Raw genomic sequence first — 17,988 nt, 5'->3', positions numbered from 1 at the left:
TATTATCCCGGTGGATGATTTATATGTAAATAGAGAGTACAAGTAAATAGTTTTTTCTGAAAATACTAATATTTTACTGTCATTGCAGTGATATTTTAGATTAATAAGAATCTTTAAATTGTATTTTAGTGGAGAGTTTGACATAAAAACTGACAAAATTGTGACAGATTTAGACGAAAGTGAAGGAAACAGTGGCAGACGTGTAATTAAAGGTAGGACAACGTATAGAAAATAAAGACTGTTTTAAAAGATGGGTTTAATGACACCAATAAAATATGATCAGTACTTTGGAACAACTGTTTCAATATTGTGCTTTATAGAATGAGATTCATCTTTAATTTATAGTAGAGTCTTTTGTTTTATTCCTGATTTTGTCAACAGATACACTACTGTTCAAAATTTGGGGTCACTTAGAAATGTCCTTATTTTTTGAAAGAAAAGCATTTTTTATCAGTGAAGATAACATTAAATGAATGATAAATCCAGTGTAGACATTGTTAATGTGGTAAATGACTATTGTAGCTGGAAACAGCTGATTTTTAATGGAATATCTCCATAGAGGTACAGAGGAACATTTCCAGCAACCATCACTCCTGTGTTCTAATGCTACATTGTGTTAGCTAATGGTGTTGAAAGGCTCATTGATGATTAGAAAACCCTTGTGCAGTTATGTTAGCACATGGATAAAAGTGGGAGTTTTCATGGAATTATCCCCAAACTTTTGAACGGTCGTGTAAATCTGCTGCACTGAAGCATAAATATCTGCACAGAGGGAGTGAATGATTCCTAGTAGATGTGAAACTCCCACTGAGACGCTACGGTTCAAATCTTTACAGTCGGTTTGCTCTGTTTGGGTTTTTCTCACTAATGATGAGGGTTTTATTATTTTCTGTCAACACCAAATATTCACTTCCATTATCGACACAAACACAAGTTAAAGGACGGAAGAAGGACTAAAGAAACCGTCTGCTTCTTATGTTCTGTTTGTTTTCTCTTCTCTTGTGTTAAATGTCTACAAAGTGATCATTTTTAGAAATGCACAAAGTGTGGAAAGAAACCCGTCATAATAAAGAACCAGGAGAACATCTGTACTTACATCTGTACGAAGGACAAAGACGACACCAGCAGCACAACCTCAGACACTTCCTGATGCCACAGCAGATTTTACACTGCTAGAAAGAAAAACAAGGAGAAGGAGTTTATTTTGAATTCACGTCACTTAAAAAGTAGAATTACTTCCACAGAGTTTGACTATGGGTCTATTCCATCTCAGATCATCAGTTTCCTTCTGCTTGGTCAGCTCTGATCTATTATTTAAAATGGCATCTGTTAATTTTAAGTTTCTTGAAAAGTTTTTAAAAAACTGTAAATTTACAGGAACTCTACCTTCAAGCATCTCCTCCAATAAGTACATAAATCATAAGTCTAACTGGTAACTGTGTTTCTCCAGCCTACAAACTGCAAATTATTTTCTTATTTACATTTGAAGAACAATTGTTAAACCTCTGAACTCTGTTCTACTTGGATTTGGCAATATTTTATGTTTTGTTTTTATGCTACAACTTTGTCAAACCTGCTCAAACTTAAATGAAAATAACTTTTCATTTTTTGGACCAAATATTTCATATTTAAAGTGTTCTACATGTTTAGTTTTGTATTATTGTGACCTGCAGCTACATAAAATATCACCAGTTCACTTCTGTTTATCATTTTTTTAAATGAATGAGCTCAAAAATTTGACTTTTCAAGACAGTTTGTTTTTCATATTTCAATTCAGCCATAATCAGAGATTGTTTGATCTATTTGTTCAATATTTCAGATTATGAATCAATGACATGATGAGAAATAAGAGAGAAAATGTCAGGTTTTTATCTTTAACAGTTCCTCAGATGTTGTTGTTCAAACAGATTTAATGTGAAAAAAACATACTATAAAACAAATCTAATTTCAATTTTTTAAAAAATAAAAATCCATATTTTATCATACAAATCAGGAAAATCAGAGATAAAATTATGTGTTTCTTGTCGTTCGTGACTTGAAACTTTCCAAAATTACTCATAGTGTCCAAAATGACACCAAATATGTGAATAAAACGGCACAAATTTGCACAAAAAAGTGATTCAAAGTTGTCTCAAATTACCTGAAATCTGTTTTTTCATATTTCAACTCTAATCAGAGATTATTGATCTACTGTCCAATATTCCAGATTCTAAATCAGTGACATGATGGGAAATAAGAGAGAAAATTTCAGGTTTTTGTCTTTAATAGTTCCTCAGATATTGTTGTTCAAACAGACTCAGATTTCAATGTAAGGGGAAAAAAATGCTAAAATGGGCAATTTTTAACCAATTTATCTTAGAAAGTATTGGATATATCACAACAACATTTCACAGGCATAATTGAAAATATCCAGAGTTTATGATTTTTTTTAAAAAAGTTTGAATCAATCAATCAACCATCTAATAATCGTGAAGCAACAGAATCTGCAGCAGGATTTAACTGTAAATGTATAATTCTATGAGCGGCCTGTGGGGGCAGCAGCGCCTCTGCTGCGGTCGCTGCTCCGCAAATCAGACCCGAAGAAGAAGAAGAAGGTAAATAAAGATGCTGGACTTTAGCCGACTGCTAACTGCTAACTCGTCCAGAGGAGGGTGGTGATGTTTTGGTGTGTTTGTCTGATTAAATTCAGCCTCCTGGCGGTTAGACGGCGCCACTGAGCGTCCGTGTAGCCGAAGCTAACTGCGGCTAACTTAAAGGAAACTGTCGCTGTCAGGTACAACTAGTAGTGGTGAAATCGAAGCTTCATGAAGCAGTGAACCACTTTGACACACTGCTTCAAGAACGACACACTGCTTCAAGAACGACACACTGCTTCAAGAACGACACACTGCTTCGAAGCGTTTGACACAACCAGAAGAGTGACATCTGCTGGCTCTGTGTCAGAACTGCATCTAAGCGGAAAAAACTGAAAAAGCCCCAGGACTGCTGGTCTCACACTGCTTTGTACTTGCAATAAACTTTTTAAAACGTTATATATGTTTGTTTGCATGCATGTATATGTGTTTTTGTATATAAATATATGTATATATATTTAAATGTGTGTGTATGTGTATAGATATACATACATATGGTGTGTATAGAGGTACTGGAGGACAGGAAAGTGCTTGTGCTACTTTGTGTGGGACACAAGTATTATGTGATGTGGAAGTGAATGGTAGTGCTTCTGCAAGTTTGCCATTGTGGCAGTATAAATGGGTTGTAAACTAGAGTGCATGGTTTCAGTCTGTTTCTTTTGTGACTGACGACCTCTCCAGCTTTGGAGAAGACCCGCTCACATGGCACAGATGTTGCTGGCATGTGGAGATATTTTTTGACCATCCTGAAGAGGTTTGGATACAGTTTGACGTGATACCCAGCAATGTTCCCTCTAATTTTCCATGAGTCTGAGCAAACACACAAACTCCCTGAGCGTCCCTTGGACCACTGTGAGCAACATCAGACGTGTGCACTGTGGTCACACCAGCATCACATCCATTCAAGTTACATGGTTCATTAAAAGAATCAAATTACAGCATTTACATTTCTGTTAAAACACTTTGTCAACAGGAGCCAGTTGAAGGCTGCAGTGATTTTAGTGACACTACAATGTATAAGAGTGAAGTTATTGAATATTTGTCTCTCTTTACTGTTGCAGTGGTTTTGCAAATTGCAGACGGACCCTGTTCACTCCATAGACACCAATGTTATTCCTGTAGCTTGAAAGACAGCTACTTTTGATAAAACTGGGCTTGTAGCACATTGTCTGCCTTGCAACAATGGGAAAGAGGCACCGTTTATGTTTTGACAACCTATATCTAATGAGTTACTGATGCTGGGAGTCCGAATCTGTGAATATCTTTCCAACTTTACTGAACTTGGGGCCACTACCGCCTAAGGAGTGATATATTTAATTTTGAAAAAAGCATTTAGCCATACTTAAAGCTTTAAGTGCTTTATTAACACGGAACTAAAAATGTTGTATTGTTTTATTATCACAGGTTCTGTCTGAAAAGAGGTGGCATCATTTTAAACTCCCCTGTTTCCTGTCTCTCTCACTGCGCCTAAAATAAAGCCGAAAATAGGCCAAAAAAATAACTTAAAAAAAAAAAAAAGATAGGCAAAGGCCATTTATTGATTACATATAGGCTATTAAATGTTTATTAAAAACTAAAAAGCATTTTAAAAAAAAAACAACTTAGGCATTTATTGAGTCACTAAAATACTGTAGAGTACAGACCACATCAGCATGATTATAAGCATCCTCTGGTAAATTAACAACCAGATACTGATGTCTCTCACCATATGGACTTCAGGAGATGATTAGATGATGATAAACTGTGACCTACTGGTTGGATTCTCTCTGTTCTCATGGTTCTTACATGTTTGTCCCCTGACAGCTGGGTCCTAATGTTTTTGAGCAACACACCATACTATGACGTTTTTACAATGATGGTTCTACTATGGAACCAGTTTGACATGTTCAGGTGTTCTTTGTGTGAAAACTCAGAGATTTCAGGGATCAGAAGGTGGTTTTCAACTTTCTTTGTTAACTTTCTGCTTCAACTTTAAATTAAATTTCCTTCACTAAGCCAGCCCTCTGGACTTCCAGGAAGCTGTGTTCCTATTGGCTGTCCAGGTAGCTGCTTGGTGTTATCAGGAACACCTGAGCAGCTCAGTGTCTTCCTGCTTTATTTAGCTGCAGCCAAACATTTCCTCTGCTTCTCTTCACCACTGAACTGGGTTTGGTTCCGTTGCTTTAGCTTGTTCTTTAGGCGTTGGCTTGCAGCTTCCAGCAGTAAAATCATCTTTAATGTGTTTCTTGGTGTGTTTTAGGGCTTTGTACTGGATAGTTGTCTTGGTAAATGTGGTTCTTTAGCCACAGTTAGCACATGGTGCTAATGTGTGCAGTGATTAGTGGATTTGGTACAGCTGAGTTGTGTCTTTATCTTGGCTGTAGTGAGTCTTCAGAGGTTTTTGGTCAGACACATCCTGTATTCTTGTTTGTGAACAGCGTTGGTTGTCCAGAAGGTAAGAGTTCCTGTCCTGATTCTCTGTTCTCAGAGGTTCTCTGGTAGGCTGCAGGAGACTTTAGAGTTTGGGTTGTGCTAGTTTGGTTTTTGTATGGTTTCATTTGGACGACTATCTTGAGGCCCCTCCATGTGGTTTAGTGAGGTTTTCTGGAACAGTTCTACAAAGCAACCTGCAGCAGAAGAGACTTTGAGAGTTTTTAGGAAGTTCTGGAGACCAGACTTTAGAGCAGCAGAAACATCTGTCAGCAGTTTGAGCAGGAGAAGGTGAGCTTCAGAGTAGAAATGAGATGGAAACCTTCTTGACCCATGTGGTGAGGTCCTGTACCAAGAGTTTGAGCAGGTTGTGAAGAGTCTGTAGTTCTTTGGTCTGAAAGCACAAGAAGAGTCGACTTATTAAAGGAGAAAACAGGAGATGTTGGTTCTTCTGTCGCTCTGCAGTTTCCAGTTTCCTTAGACTGAATATCAAGTTTATATTTTAAATGATTTCCCATGTGAGCCCAAGAAGACTTCAATAAACTCCCTCCATCCCCTGGACACAACATATTTTATTACCATGTTAAATCTTTTTTTTTTTTTTAATGTTTTTGAGTTTTAGCATAGTTTTTTCTCTTTGCTTGTTTAGTTTTGTCATCTGTGTAAAAGGTGCTAAACAAATAAAGTTGAATTGATAAACTGAATAATTGACTAACTCATGATTGTGACAACAGAAGTATTTTCATTGTGATTTAAGGGTTTGTTTCATTTTTAAGGTTGGGGTTAAAATCTTGACAGAAAAAGAAGATTAAAGAAATAAACTACATTAAAAAGCAATTAAATCAAAGGGAAAAAAGTTAATACAATAAAACTTTAAAAAAGAAAATTAAACATTAAATACAATTAAATTATATTAGACAAAATATTTAATTAGATAATTAAACAGAAGATACAAAACGGAATTATGAAATTAAACAAAAAATTTTTAAACAAAAATATTAAACATTAAAGATGAAATATTTTATATAATTAAACATTCAAAAAAATACAAAACATTTAATTAGATTATTAAACCTTTAAAAGTCAAAACATTTAATTAAAAAATTAAATGTTTAATTAGAAAATTAAATCTTAAAGACAATAAAACTTTAAATAGGAATTAAACAGAAAATACAATGAAGCATTTAAAAAGAAAATTAAACATTAAAAGGTGGTAAAACATTTAAAAAGAAAAACCTTAACAAAGATTTAATCGAAAAATTAAACATTGGGAAAGAAAAGGAAATTTTTCAAACAAGCCGATAAAACATTTGAAAAAACAACAAACATTAAAAAGACAAAACATTTTGAAATCAAATCAGACATTAGAAAAGAATAAAAGGTGAGAAAAGAGCAAAACTAAACGTTTAAGAAGAATCAAACTAAAGACAAATGATTTGAAAAGACACCAGTTAAACTTTAGAAGATCAAATTAAACAGAAGAGACAATAAAACGATCAAAAAGAGCAAAAACAGATAAAGTCTTAAAGCGTTTTCTAGTCTGAAATGAAAACATCAAGTTGTTTCTTCAAACATTTCCTCTTTCTATGTTCTTGGTTTGATTGTGGACAGATTTACTAAGAACTCATTTCAGAAAACTGATTTCCAGATAAAGTCTACTAGTAGTTGAAGGCATTTATCAACTAATGTTACCTTCTGATCTCCACAAACTTTACTGTTCAGTGAAGAGAATCAAAGTTTGTTGAGGATTTCTAAAAAACTCACAGGTGAAGGTCTGAGAAGAACTCAGATGGATGGTCTAAATGTGAAATCAAGACACATGGTCACAAGTTTTAAGGCTTCTGTTAACCAGAAAGTTCAAACTAACAGAGAAGTACTGAGAAACTTTTAAAACTTCAGTCCTCAGACTGTCTAAAGGTTCAAACTAACAGAGAACTACTCAAGAACTTTTAAGATTTCAGTCCTCAGACTGTCTGAAGGTTCAAACTAACAGAGAACTACTCATGAACTTGGAAGATATCAGTCCTTGGACTGTCTGAAAGTTCAATCTAACAGAGAACTACTGTGGGACTTAGAAAATTTCAGCCCTCAGACTGTGTGATAGCTCAGGTCCTGAGGACTCGGGAGGTGTGGAGGCTTTGGAAAGTCTTGGAACTGAGGGTTCCACCCTCCAGCACAAAGGCTGAAGTCCCACCTCCTGAGAAAAACGGTCGAGTCGAGACTCAAATTAAAAAAAAATTCAAAAATGACAAAAAATAGATGATAAATGCGCAAAAAAAAGAAGAATTAGTATCTGAGCGAGTAGCTCAGGGGGATAAGAAGAGGACTACCAAGTGGAGGGTCGCAGGTTCAAGACCCGCCACTGGCAGTTTTCTTTCTTTGTCTTTGTCAGGATTTTGAGAAAAGTTTAAGAACTGTCTGGTCTTGAACCAGCGACCTGCAACTCCATAGGCAAATCCTTAACTCACTGAGCTACAGATCAGATGAAAAGAAATAAATTCGTCGTCCCTTTGTCATCGTAGTTCCTCAAGTGACCACATGGGTGGAGCCAAGGCGGAGTCTGGGTGGAGTCAGGGCGGAGAGTAGGCGGGGAGGTGGGGGGGAGTAGAGGGGGGGAGGCCGCCACCCACCTCCCCGCCTACTCTCCGCCCTGACTCCACCCAGACTCCCCCACCACCCACCACACCTTCCCCCGCCCGACGAGTTCTTCGAGTCTCCACGGGTTTTCCTGAGTTTCTGGAGCTTCCACCAGGTCAGAGGCAGAACAAGCTGTCATGAAGAGGTGTTGAAGTCGGCCAGGATGGACTGACTTTTTACAGCGACTAGAAGGAAGACCACTAGAAGAGCAGGTCTTTAACCACCATCCATAAAATCCATGGAGTCGCTCCAGAGAAATGAAGGGACGTCAACTTTGATCAACCTCCATCCAGATGTTCAACTTCATATCTTTACTTGGACATTTTTAGCACCACAAACCTTTAGTATGACACTTTATTATCATTTATTAGGACTTTAATGGAATCCACCAGCAGATTTAGTTTTTGTTGACAAACTTTATTCTTGTCATCCTGGGACTGCAGTATTTAAAACTGTTCCTTCTATTTGACCTCATGTTTATTAGTTTTAATGGAGAAACTTATTTTAATTGTCCATTAGTCTCTTAAAAACCAAATAATAAATTGGATTAGTCAAGAGGTTTAAATTTCTTACTTTGTCATATTTTAAATAAGACAAAAAAATATAAAAATAAAGCATCTTGAGACAATTTGACCTGTAATTGGCGTTATATAAATAAAATTGAATTAAAATTGTATGTATCTTGTAATGGAGTAATTCAGCCATATATGTTAGAAAACACATTTTCTTTGTCCATTAATCTGTTGATTGTTTTCTCCACTAATTCATTTCTTGTTTTGGTTTATAAAATGTCAAACCCAAATATATTCAGTTTACTGTCATAAAAACCAAAAAGGTTTACATTCATGATGCAGGAATCAGGCAGTTTTTCACTTTTTATCTTAGTTTAGTCAGAAAGATAGTTGATAACGTGTGAATTGTTGCAGCTTGTGAGCAGTAAAAGGTTTTAATCTTTGGGGTTGAGTGTCAGAAAACATTTAGAAACCAACATCAACAAAACACTCAACAAAGATTTGAACATCATTAAAGGGAAATCCAACTTTTGCATGACAATGTCTAATTAAAGGACATTTATTTCCAACGTAAATGTGTGATATTCGTCCTCTGGAGCTTTCTCTTCACATCGTCTTCCACCTGGACTGGTTTGGTCGGGAGCATGTGCAACAAACATTTGAAAAACTGCACTTTAACATCAATGAATGACACTGAAGTTTAATCTCTACATAAATGAGACTGAGTCTGGATGTGCTGCTCTGTCATTAACTCCTAAGTTTAGGGAAAGTTCAAACAAAAGAGTTCAGATCAGACTTGAGAATGAGCTAATTTTGAACAAACATCTCAGACTTTCTGAGCTTCAGCACCTCTAGCAAGATATTTTAACAACAAGCAACTCAAGAGATCCAGAAGTTGGAGAGAGTTAGCTTTAGCTGAGCCAAAGAACATGTGGGACGCTAACCTAGCAAACATTTCAGACTTTTCTCTGTGAATTCTGAGAAATAATTTACTATTTAATGACAGAGCTACACATCTTAACTCAGTCTCATTAAAACAGACTCTAATTCAGTGTCATCCATCCATATTAAAGTGCAGTTACCCAAAATGTTTGTTGCATGAGCTCCAACAAAACCTGTCCAGGTAGAAGGCCACTTTGACAAACAGGAAGTGGAAGATTCCAAGCAGATTCATAGAAGGGGGAACCGAACTGTACTAAGTGTGGTTGAGTATAGAGGGGTGTTATGTGGGTTTTTAAGGCTGATAATGATTATTAGTGAGACATCTGGAGTAGATATTCATTTGCAATAAATGAAAGTATTTAACATCTTGGGGTTAAACTTAGAAGAACACAAACTCTAACAGAAAACTTTGTTGATACGTTTTTGTTTTGTTTACAGATGTTAAGTTAAAGGAGTTTTATTCGTGACGTATAACCAATCAAATCACTCCAGAAGACAGAGCGACCACAGGTAGATAAAGGTTCAGAGCCAAAGTAGCGCCATTTTTAAATGTATTTATTACCATAAATCAGTCAAAAATAAAATACTGATAATCAGTAAATCAGTCAGCCCACAATTACTACAATTCTACAATGTATGTCTCTTTCCTTTGACTTGTTATTTGTACAATATACGATGTATATTATGGCGTTTTTTCATACCAAAGGCTATACTATGATGTTTTCTAAGAGACATACGATGCTACTCTGGTTGTTCTGGCTCTGGGCCCTGCACTCCTCCTCTGTTGTTTTCTGGATTGTACTCAGCTGCATGCCTTCGTCCACCCGGCCTCCGTTGACTCGTCCCGCCTGCCGTCTCTGGAGCTGAAGCTGGATTGGAACAGACCAAAGTACAGTCCAATCACGATGCCAGCTGCCTCTCAAAAGGCTCCTTCATCTGGCAGGTGGCAGCACTTCTTCTGAGGGGAAGCTGAGCTGGTCCAGCAGAACTTTGGAGATGTGTTCCAGTGGTTGGTGGATGTGAGGGGAGATAGAGAGGGACCTTTGAATTGTTCACAAAGGAAAACAGGGAACCCATAAGGTAGTTTTAGTTTAGGGTGCTACTGCGGTGTGTTTTGGGGTTTTAAGAGGGGAACAGGAAGAGTTTTTTTTCGTATTGATTATCTTTTACTTTGTTCCTGGTTGGAATGCCCATCAATGTCAACATGAAGTTCACTTTTAGTTCTGTTTATTTATTTTTATTTTACTAACACCCATTTGTTTTTAACCCCCTCACATGTTGTGTTGTTGTAAACTTCCTCTTTCAAATAAATTCTTGTCTAACCCTCTGGAAACCAGTGTTTGGACTGTTTTTGTGTTGCTCCTCACCTACTGACAGCTGTGGAATAAAGGCTATACTGTGACGTTTTTAGAGCCACATGCTATACTATGATGTTTGTTGGGCGACATGCTATACTATAGGCTTTTTTAATTGACATATTACTGTGACTTTTTTTGTTTTAGTTTTTTTTGTTTTTTTTTAGCAACATACAAGAATTCGAACAGTTTTAAAAGTTACTATACTTTTACTTGTGCAATGAAATATTATTCTATGGCATTTTTTAGACGACATATTATACTCTGATGTTTTCTTCAATTACATACTATTTTGACAATATACTGCACTATGACATTTTTTGAACCACATATCATACATGACAATTTTAGGCAACATCCTATCATTTTGTGCTTTTTGAACCACATAATAATCTATGTTTTGTTTTTTTTTTCTTGCCAACATGCTGTACTATGAACTACAGGCCATACTATGTTATTCTTGAGTAAAGCATACTATACTTTGACATTTTCTGAACTACATCCTATACTATGGTGTTATACACAGAGTGCTTTGGTTACATGTTGATTTATAATCTAGATTTTTTTCTGTTTTGTTTTTTGACAGGATTACCACAGACCTGACCGTGAACACCGTCGACACCCACCTCAGGGAGACGCTGTCTAAGATCTCAAGGCTGCTTGGTCGTGGTCTTTCTGGCACGTACTCTTCCAAGATGAGCCGGGAAGTTTAACACTGATGGAATGACACCAGGTCTAAGCCGACAAACTTCCAATTCCTCCTCAACCCATAGTCTCTGGGAAACCTACATGGAGTAAGAAAAGTAGACAGAGAAGTAATTAAGTCTGTACACAACATATTAAAAAGAAATCATGCTAATAAATTAAGTACAACGAACTGAATTCGCCAATATACTGGAGACCAGAGCTATTTAATTTGATAAGTATAACCTTGTTTAGTAACATTTCAATTATTTGAGAGCAGTCCTAAAGAACTGCCTGTAATCTGAATCATAAAATAGGTTTGGAGGAAGAACATAGATGGTAATCTGGATATATATGAGTTAGGCTTTATAACTACTATTGGTAGTATTGGTGGTAGTAATAGTAATGTGTAAAGAGGCCTCGCTCTCGGTAGTCACATAATTGCTGGGCATGCCGAGGCAGGCATCGAAACTGTCTGGGAACACTTCCGCTTCAAAAGCTCGGCACTGTCGAACAAACTGGCTTGAGCGTAACGTCACTAGGTACAACTAACGCTCGGAACTAATTCTGCTGCTAAAGCTGCTAATTCTGCGGTGATTTCTGTGATTTCTGGCGTCTCGTTTCTCTGCAGTTGTATTCTCTGCTCGGATTCACCTGCAGAGGAGCTGCTGAGCTTCGACCAGGTGAACTTTGACACAGTGAAGCGGTGACCTGACTGCACAATAATTATCTCTGCAAATCATTTCAACTGTAAAGCTACGAGATGAGCTCCAGGAAAGTGGTCGAGCTGTTTTACGACGTGGTTTCTCCGTATTCATGGCTGGGCTTCGAGGTTTGTGGACTTCAGAGTCAGTTTGTGCTGCAGAAATACTCGGATTTTGATTAATGGTGAATGTTCAGGTGACCAACGGGTTTCTTCTGGCTGGAAATGACATAAAAAGAAACAAAACTCAGTAAAATATTGTGTTGGAGATATTAATGACGGATTTTAACTATTTAACTTCGTGGTTTTTACATTTCACTGCCTGAAACTATGTATATCCCTTGAAAAATGCAGCTTCTATCTCATCCCAGATGTTCCTGTTGGTTTCCTCCATGTTCTATCAGGTTCTAATCCACTATGAAGGTAGAACAGCTGATGCAGTGGTTCTATAGTCAGTTTCTAGTCAGTTCCAAGTCATGGCTGAAAGCAAAGAGCTCAGTGAGCTGCTGTTAGGGTCCATCACTGAGAGAGAGCTGCACATAAGACCTTTAAAGGCTCTAAAGTCAGATCCAAGTGTCTTCAAGGTCCAGTGTCCACAGTTTGAAGCCTGATGGAAAAGTCCAAGGAGTTCCACACTGTGGATCATGTCAAAGGGCTGCTAGGAAGAAGAACGGTAGAGACCAAGAAGAATCCAAGGATCAGCACCAAGAGCATCCTGATGAATGTGAGCAGTTCTGGTAGCAACATGTCCATGAGAAGAACAAGGCTGGTCTCCATGGATCACACCAAGGAGGACTCATCAGAGGAAGGAGAAGCATCCAACGGTCCAACATGGTGAAGCTGGGAATGTGATGCTTTGGGCTGTTTTTGGGAAGCCTGGTCAAAGGAAACGGCATCAGGAGGAAAGATTGTGGAGGAGAACATCAGGTGGTCTGCAGAAGAACTGCTCCTTGGGCAGCATTGGAGCTTCCAACAAGACGATGATGAGGAACATGGAGCCAAAGTGGTGAAGAGAAAACAATGAGAAGATCCAGACCTGAATCCATCCAGAATCTGTGGAGGAACTGAAGAGCAGAGTGATGGAGAGGAAGCCTTCAAAGAGCTGGAGATGGACACTTGGAGGAACTAAATCCCAGTGGAGACCTGCAGAAAGACTGTTAGACACTAGAACTACTGGTGGACTGATGGAGGACATCAAGACTCTGATACCTGAGGAACAGGAAACTGGACAAAAACATCTAAAACACAACATCCAACTGAGTTTCGTCTCTCGTTTCTGTCATTTCCAGCCAGAAGAAACCCGTTGGTCAAATATAAAATCTCTATAAATCTAAATTTGACATGCTGATGAATAATTTTGGGCTGAGCTGTCGTCAGTGTAAGGTTCTCCTTGTGTTCTTCGTGTCTACAGGTGATGTGTCGCTACAGGAATCTGTGGAACATCGATCTGAAGCTCCGTCCTGCATTTCTCAGGGGCGTCATGCAGGGATCAGGTCAGGAAACGTCGGTAAACTATTAAACATTTTAAACACCGACTGTGTCTTCTGTTGTGCTTCACATCGTTTGTCTCTGACAGGAAACAAGTCTCCTGTTGCTGTTTTGAACAAAATGCACTACATGATACACGACCTGCGGCGCCTGGCGGAATACTTTGACGTCCCGCTGCAGCAGCCGTCCGACCCGGAAGAGGTCATGTTTAATAAAGGTACATGAAAGCAGCATCGGTCCAAAACTCGCAGAAATTAAATTATCAGGACCTCCAAGCATTCCCTCTTTAGTCCAGGTTTGCTTTGGGCTAATTTCACTGAACACAAATATGCAGCAGCTGCAACATCAGCTGACAACTGATAGAAAATTCACGGATATTTTAATAATTGTTTCTGCAGTTTTTCAGGTAAAAATTCAGACATTTCCAAGTTAAAATTCTCAGATGTGAGGACCTGATGCTCCCGTCTTTGGGTTTTGAATAAACGATCTTTGGCGACAGGAAGCCATAACTAACAAACGTCTTCCCACCGTCTGTTGTTTAATCAAGAGAAGATATGCAGATTAAAGAAACGTCAATAAGAAAAACCTCAGAATGAGGATGTCAAGAGCCATTTTAAAGGAAAAAGCAACATTCATTCACTGGTGGAGCCGATAGCGGGCAGCAGAGTGAAGCTTTATTTAAAAAAGTTTACTACCATCGACTAGTGTGAGGCGTTTAAGGAACATTTGGAAACTGCAGCGTCTCCTGAATACTGTGAGGCGTTAAGGAAACATCTGGAGTTTCTACCATTCATTGTGTGGCGTTTAGGTGACATGAGGAAACTGAGGCTCTGACTGATGACTATGAGGCATTTAAGAAACATATGGAACATACAGTTTCTACAGATGACTGAAGCATTTAGTGAACATGAGGAAACTGCAACTTCTACCGATGATTTTTGTGGCGTTCAGGGAACATTTGGAAACTGAAGCATATACTGGTGACTGTGAGGCATTTAAGGAACATCTGGAACTTGCAGTTTCTACACATGACTGGGGTGTTTAGGGAACATCGAGTTTCTACAGGTGACTGAGGCGTTTAGGGAACATCTGGAACACACAGCTTCCACTTTTGACCGTGAGGCGTTCAAGGAACATCTGGAACTTGCAGTTTCTACACATGACTGGGGCGTTTAGGGAACATCGAGTTTCTACAGATGACTGAGGCGTTTAGGGAACATCTGGAACACACAGCTTCCACTGTTGACCGTGAGGTGTTTAAGGAATATCTGGAACTTGCAGTTTCTACAGATGACTGAGGCGTTTTCCGAATGTTTCCTTCTCCCAGGCTCGTTGGCTGCAATGCGATTCGTCGCCGCCGTTCAGCAGAAAGGTGGAGACAAAAAGACGGAGAAAGTTTCCCGTGAGCTGTGGAGACGAATCTGGAGCGAAGACAAAGACATCACTGAGCCGGCATCTCTGTCTGAGGTATCCACATCTTTTATTTAGCAGCCGGTTTGGAGTTTGGACTTAAACACAACTTTCTCTGTGTTTGTCTCATGCTGGTTGTGTTTTTGGGGTTTTTTTTGCAGGCGGCGGTGAAAGCAGGACTGACTGATGGAGAGATTAAAGAAGTGCTGGAGATGTGCACATCCAAGGAGATCAAGGAGAAGCTCAAGTCCTGCACAGAGGAAGCTCTGAAGCTGGGGGTCAGTGGAGGATGATGATGATGATGATGATGATGAAACTAGATCACCACATCTGAAAACTGTAGGTTCCAGCAGCATAGCGACATGTAGATTGTGAGGCGTTAAGGGAACATTTGGAAACAGCAGTGTATTCTGATGACTGTGATGCGTTTAGGGAACACCTGGAATATGCAGCTTCTACTGGTGACTATGAGGCATTTAGGGAACAACTGGAATATGCAGCTTCTACTGGTGACTATGAGGCATTTAGGGAACAACTGGAATATTCAGTGTCTACTGAGGACTGTGAGGCATTTATTGAACATAAGGAAACTGCAACATCTGCCATTGAATGTGAGGTGTTTAGGGAACATAAGGACACTGTAGCGTGTACTGGTGACTATGAGGCATTTAGGAAACATTTGGAAACTGCAGCTTCTACTGATGACTGTGAGGCGTTTAGGGAACATCTGGAAACGGCAGCTTCTACCAATGACCTTGAGGCATTTAGGGAACATCTGTAAACTGCAGCTTCTACTGATGACTGTGAGGCGTTTAGGGAACATCTGGAAACTACATCTTCTACTGATGACTGTGAGGCATTTAGGGAACATCTGTAAACTGCAGCTTCTACTGATGACTGTGAGGCGTTTAGGGAACATTTGGAAACTACATCTTCTACTGATGACTGTGAGGGATTTAGGGAACATCTGGAAACTGCAGCTTCTACTGATGACTGTGAGGCATTTAGGGAACATCTGGAAACTATAGCTTCTACTGATGACTGTGAGGCGTTTAGGGACCATCGTGTAAGCTGCAACTTCTACTAATGACTGTGAGGCATTTAGGGAACATCTGGAAACTACATCTTCTACTGATGACTGAGGCATTTAGGGAACATCTGGAAACTACAGCTTCTACTGATGACTGTGAGGCGTTAAGGGAACATCTGTAAGCTGCAGCTTCTACTGATGACTGTGAGGCATTTAGGGAACATCTGTAAACTGCAGCTTCAACTGATGACTGTGAGGCATTTAGGGAACTTCTGGAACCTGCTGCCTCTACAGATGATTGTGAGGCATTTAGGGAACATCTGGAAACTGCAGCTTCTACTGTTGATTCTGAGGCATTTAGGGAACGTCTGGAAACTGCAGCTTCTACTGATGACTGTGAGGCATTCAGGGACCATCTGTAAACTACAGCTTCTATTGATGATTGTGAGGCGTTTAGGAAACATCTATAAACTGCAGCTTCTTCTGATGACTGTGAGGCGTTTAGGGAACATCTGGAAACTGCAGCTTCTACTGATGACTGTGAGCTGTTTAGGGACCATCTGTAAACTACAGCTTCTACTGATGACTGTGAGGCCTTTAGGGAACTTCTGCAAACTACAGCTTCTACTGATGACTGTGAGGCGTTTAGGGACCATCTGGAAACTACAGCTTCTGCTGATGACTGTGAGGCGTTCAGGGACCTGGGCTCTATGGGGTTAATCAGCAGTTTCTCTCCTCCTTCTGTCCTGCAGGCGTTCGGTTTCCCCATGATGGTTTGTCACGTTGATGGGAAGCCGGAGATGTTCTTCGGATCGGACCGGTTCGAGCTCATGGCCCACTGCATCGGTGAGGAAAACGTAAAACTCTCCGTTTCTATGGAGCTGAAGCTCAGCAGAGGTTCTCACCTGGTTCTTTTCCTTCTGTCTCAGGAGAGAAGTGGCTCGGGCCGAACCCCGACAAAGCTAAACTGTGAGATGAAGCGTCTTCATGCGTCCATCTGCTCACGGATTCTCGCCTTTGATTCTCTCGAACAAAAAAAAAAAACCATCAGATCTTCTCTGCCGTGCCTTCAGAAACAGAACGTTTCCTGTAGAAGTTAATAATAGTTCAGCAAAAATAAATGTAGTTTAAGATGAAATCTGAACCGCTGATTAACTTTTGCTGCAACTAAAACTCCAACTAATGATTGTTTTCTATAAAAATTGGTTATTGGGTTGTTCGGTAAAATATCAGAATGTTGGAAAATGTTTGCTTTCAGCCAGAAAATATTCACATTTAAGAAGCTGTAATTGTTAAAAACTTCATTAAAAGTATTTGGTTGTCTAAGTATTTGGTGATTAATTTAATATTTGACATCTTATTAATGAATTATTGCAGCTTTGTGGTGTAATATTTGATTATTTTGTAACTTATTCTAGGCTTAAATACACTAAATATGTTTGTGTAGTTTGGCTGTAAAAGCAGCTACAGTTATTCTTATTTTTACTGACTGCAAATTTGCAAAAAATAGTATTTTTACCATTTTTTAAATATTATTTGAAAGAACCCTTATGCATATTAAGGATAGAAAATGGGTAATTAATTATTTTTGTAATTTTTACAATTTTTTCCTGTTTTTGTTGATTACAGAAAATAAGTATTTAAAAAAATACAAATTTCTTCTCTTATCTATCTTGACAGTAGAATAATGCTATTTTAGGGTATTCAATCATCAAAAATGTCATTCTACTGTAAAAATACACAAAAACAGGCCCAAACTGTAAATAATGTTCACAACAACAATCTAATTTTTTAAACCTTTTTTTTAAAACTATCAAATCTCACTGTTTTTACTGCATTTAAATCAGGAAAAAAAGTATTATTTTTACAGATGTTTTTGCCGTTATTTGGAAGAAAAAACAAAAAACAGACAAAAATTTACCAAAATGACAAAAACGAGATGAAAAACATCAAAAACAAGACACAAAATGACAAATATGAGACACAAAATGACAAAAACGAAATGCAAAACAACAAAAACAAGACATAAAGCGACAAAACTGAGACACAAAATGCGATAATCCTCAGTCCTTTGTCACTTTTTATGTCATTTCCAGCCAGAGGAAAGCAGTTGATCAGATCTAAGTTCGATATAAATCTAAATATTTTGGCCTGAGGATGAATAATTTCCTACTCCACCTTCCAC

At 38.5% G+C, this 17,988-nt stretch overlaps 1 protein-coding gene and 1 long non-coding RNA gene across 3 annotated transcripts; one reads left to right on the top strand and one right to left on the bottom strand.

Annotated features, from left to right (window-relative positions):
- Positions 1-59: 59 nt before the first annotated feature.
- On the bottom strand, positions 60-11,664 carry LOC129349644 (uncharacterized). Its single transcript, XR_008602720.1, has 2 exons — positions 11,115-11,664; positions 60-5,436 (listed from the first exon to the last, which is right to left on the bottom strand). It is a non-coding gene; the product is annotated as an uncharacterized LOC129349644 (long non-coding RNA).
- LOC111576831 (glutathione S-transferase kappa 1-like) lies at positions 11,582-17,129 on the top strand. 2 transcript variants are annotated; one of them, XM_023282765.3, is made up of 8 exons: positions 11,582-11,714; positions 11,804-12,004; positions 13,287-13,368; positions 13,452-13,580; positions 14,691-14,830; positions 14,935-15,051; positions 16,556-16,649; positions 16,733-17,129. In XM_023282765.3, the coding sequence occupies exons 2-8, from the start codon at positions 11,936-11,938 to the stop codon at positions 16,774-16,776; spliced, it is 675 nt and encodes a 224-aa protein (XP_023138533.1). In that variant the 5' UTR covers positions 11,582-11,714; positions 11,804-11,935; the 3' UTR covers positions 16,777-17,129. The 2 variants fall into 2 exon arrangements, with proteins under 2 accessions (XP_023138533.1, XP_054869499.1); XM_055013524.1 differs by lacking the exon at positions 11,582-11,714 and having other exon boundaries at positions 11,715-12,004.
- The last annotated feature ends 859 nt before the right edge of the window (positions 17,130-17,988 follow it).

Source organism: Amphiprion ocellaris, chromosome 9 (assembly GCF_022539595.1).
Source record: "Amphiprion ocellaris isolate individual 3 ecotype Okinawa chromosome 9, ASM2253959v1, whole genome shotgun sequence".
Classification (NCBI taxonomy): domain Eukaryota; kingdom Metazoa; phylum Chordata; class Actinopteri; family Pomacentridae; genus Amphiprion; species Amphiprion ocellaris.
The sequence above is the reverse complement of the archived record's forward strand: the minus strand, read 5'-3'. Positions and strand labels throughout refer to the sequence as shown.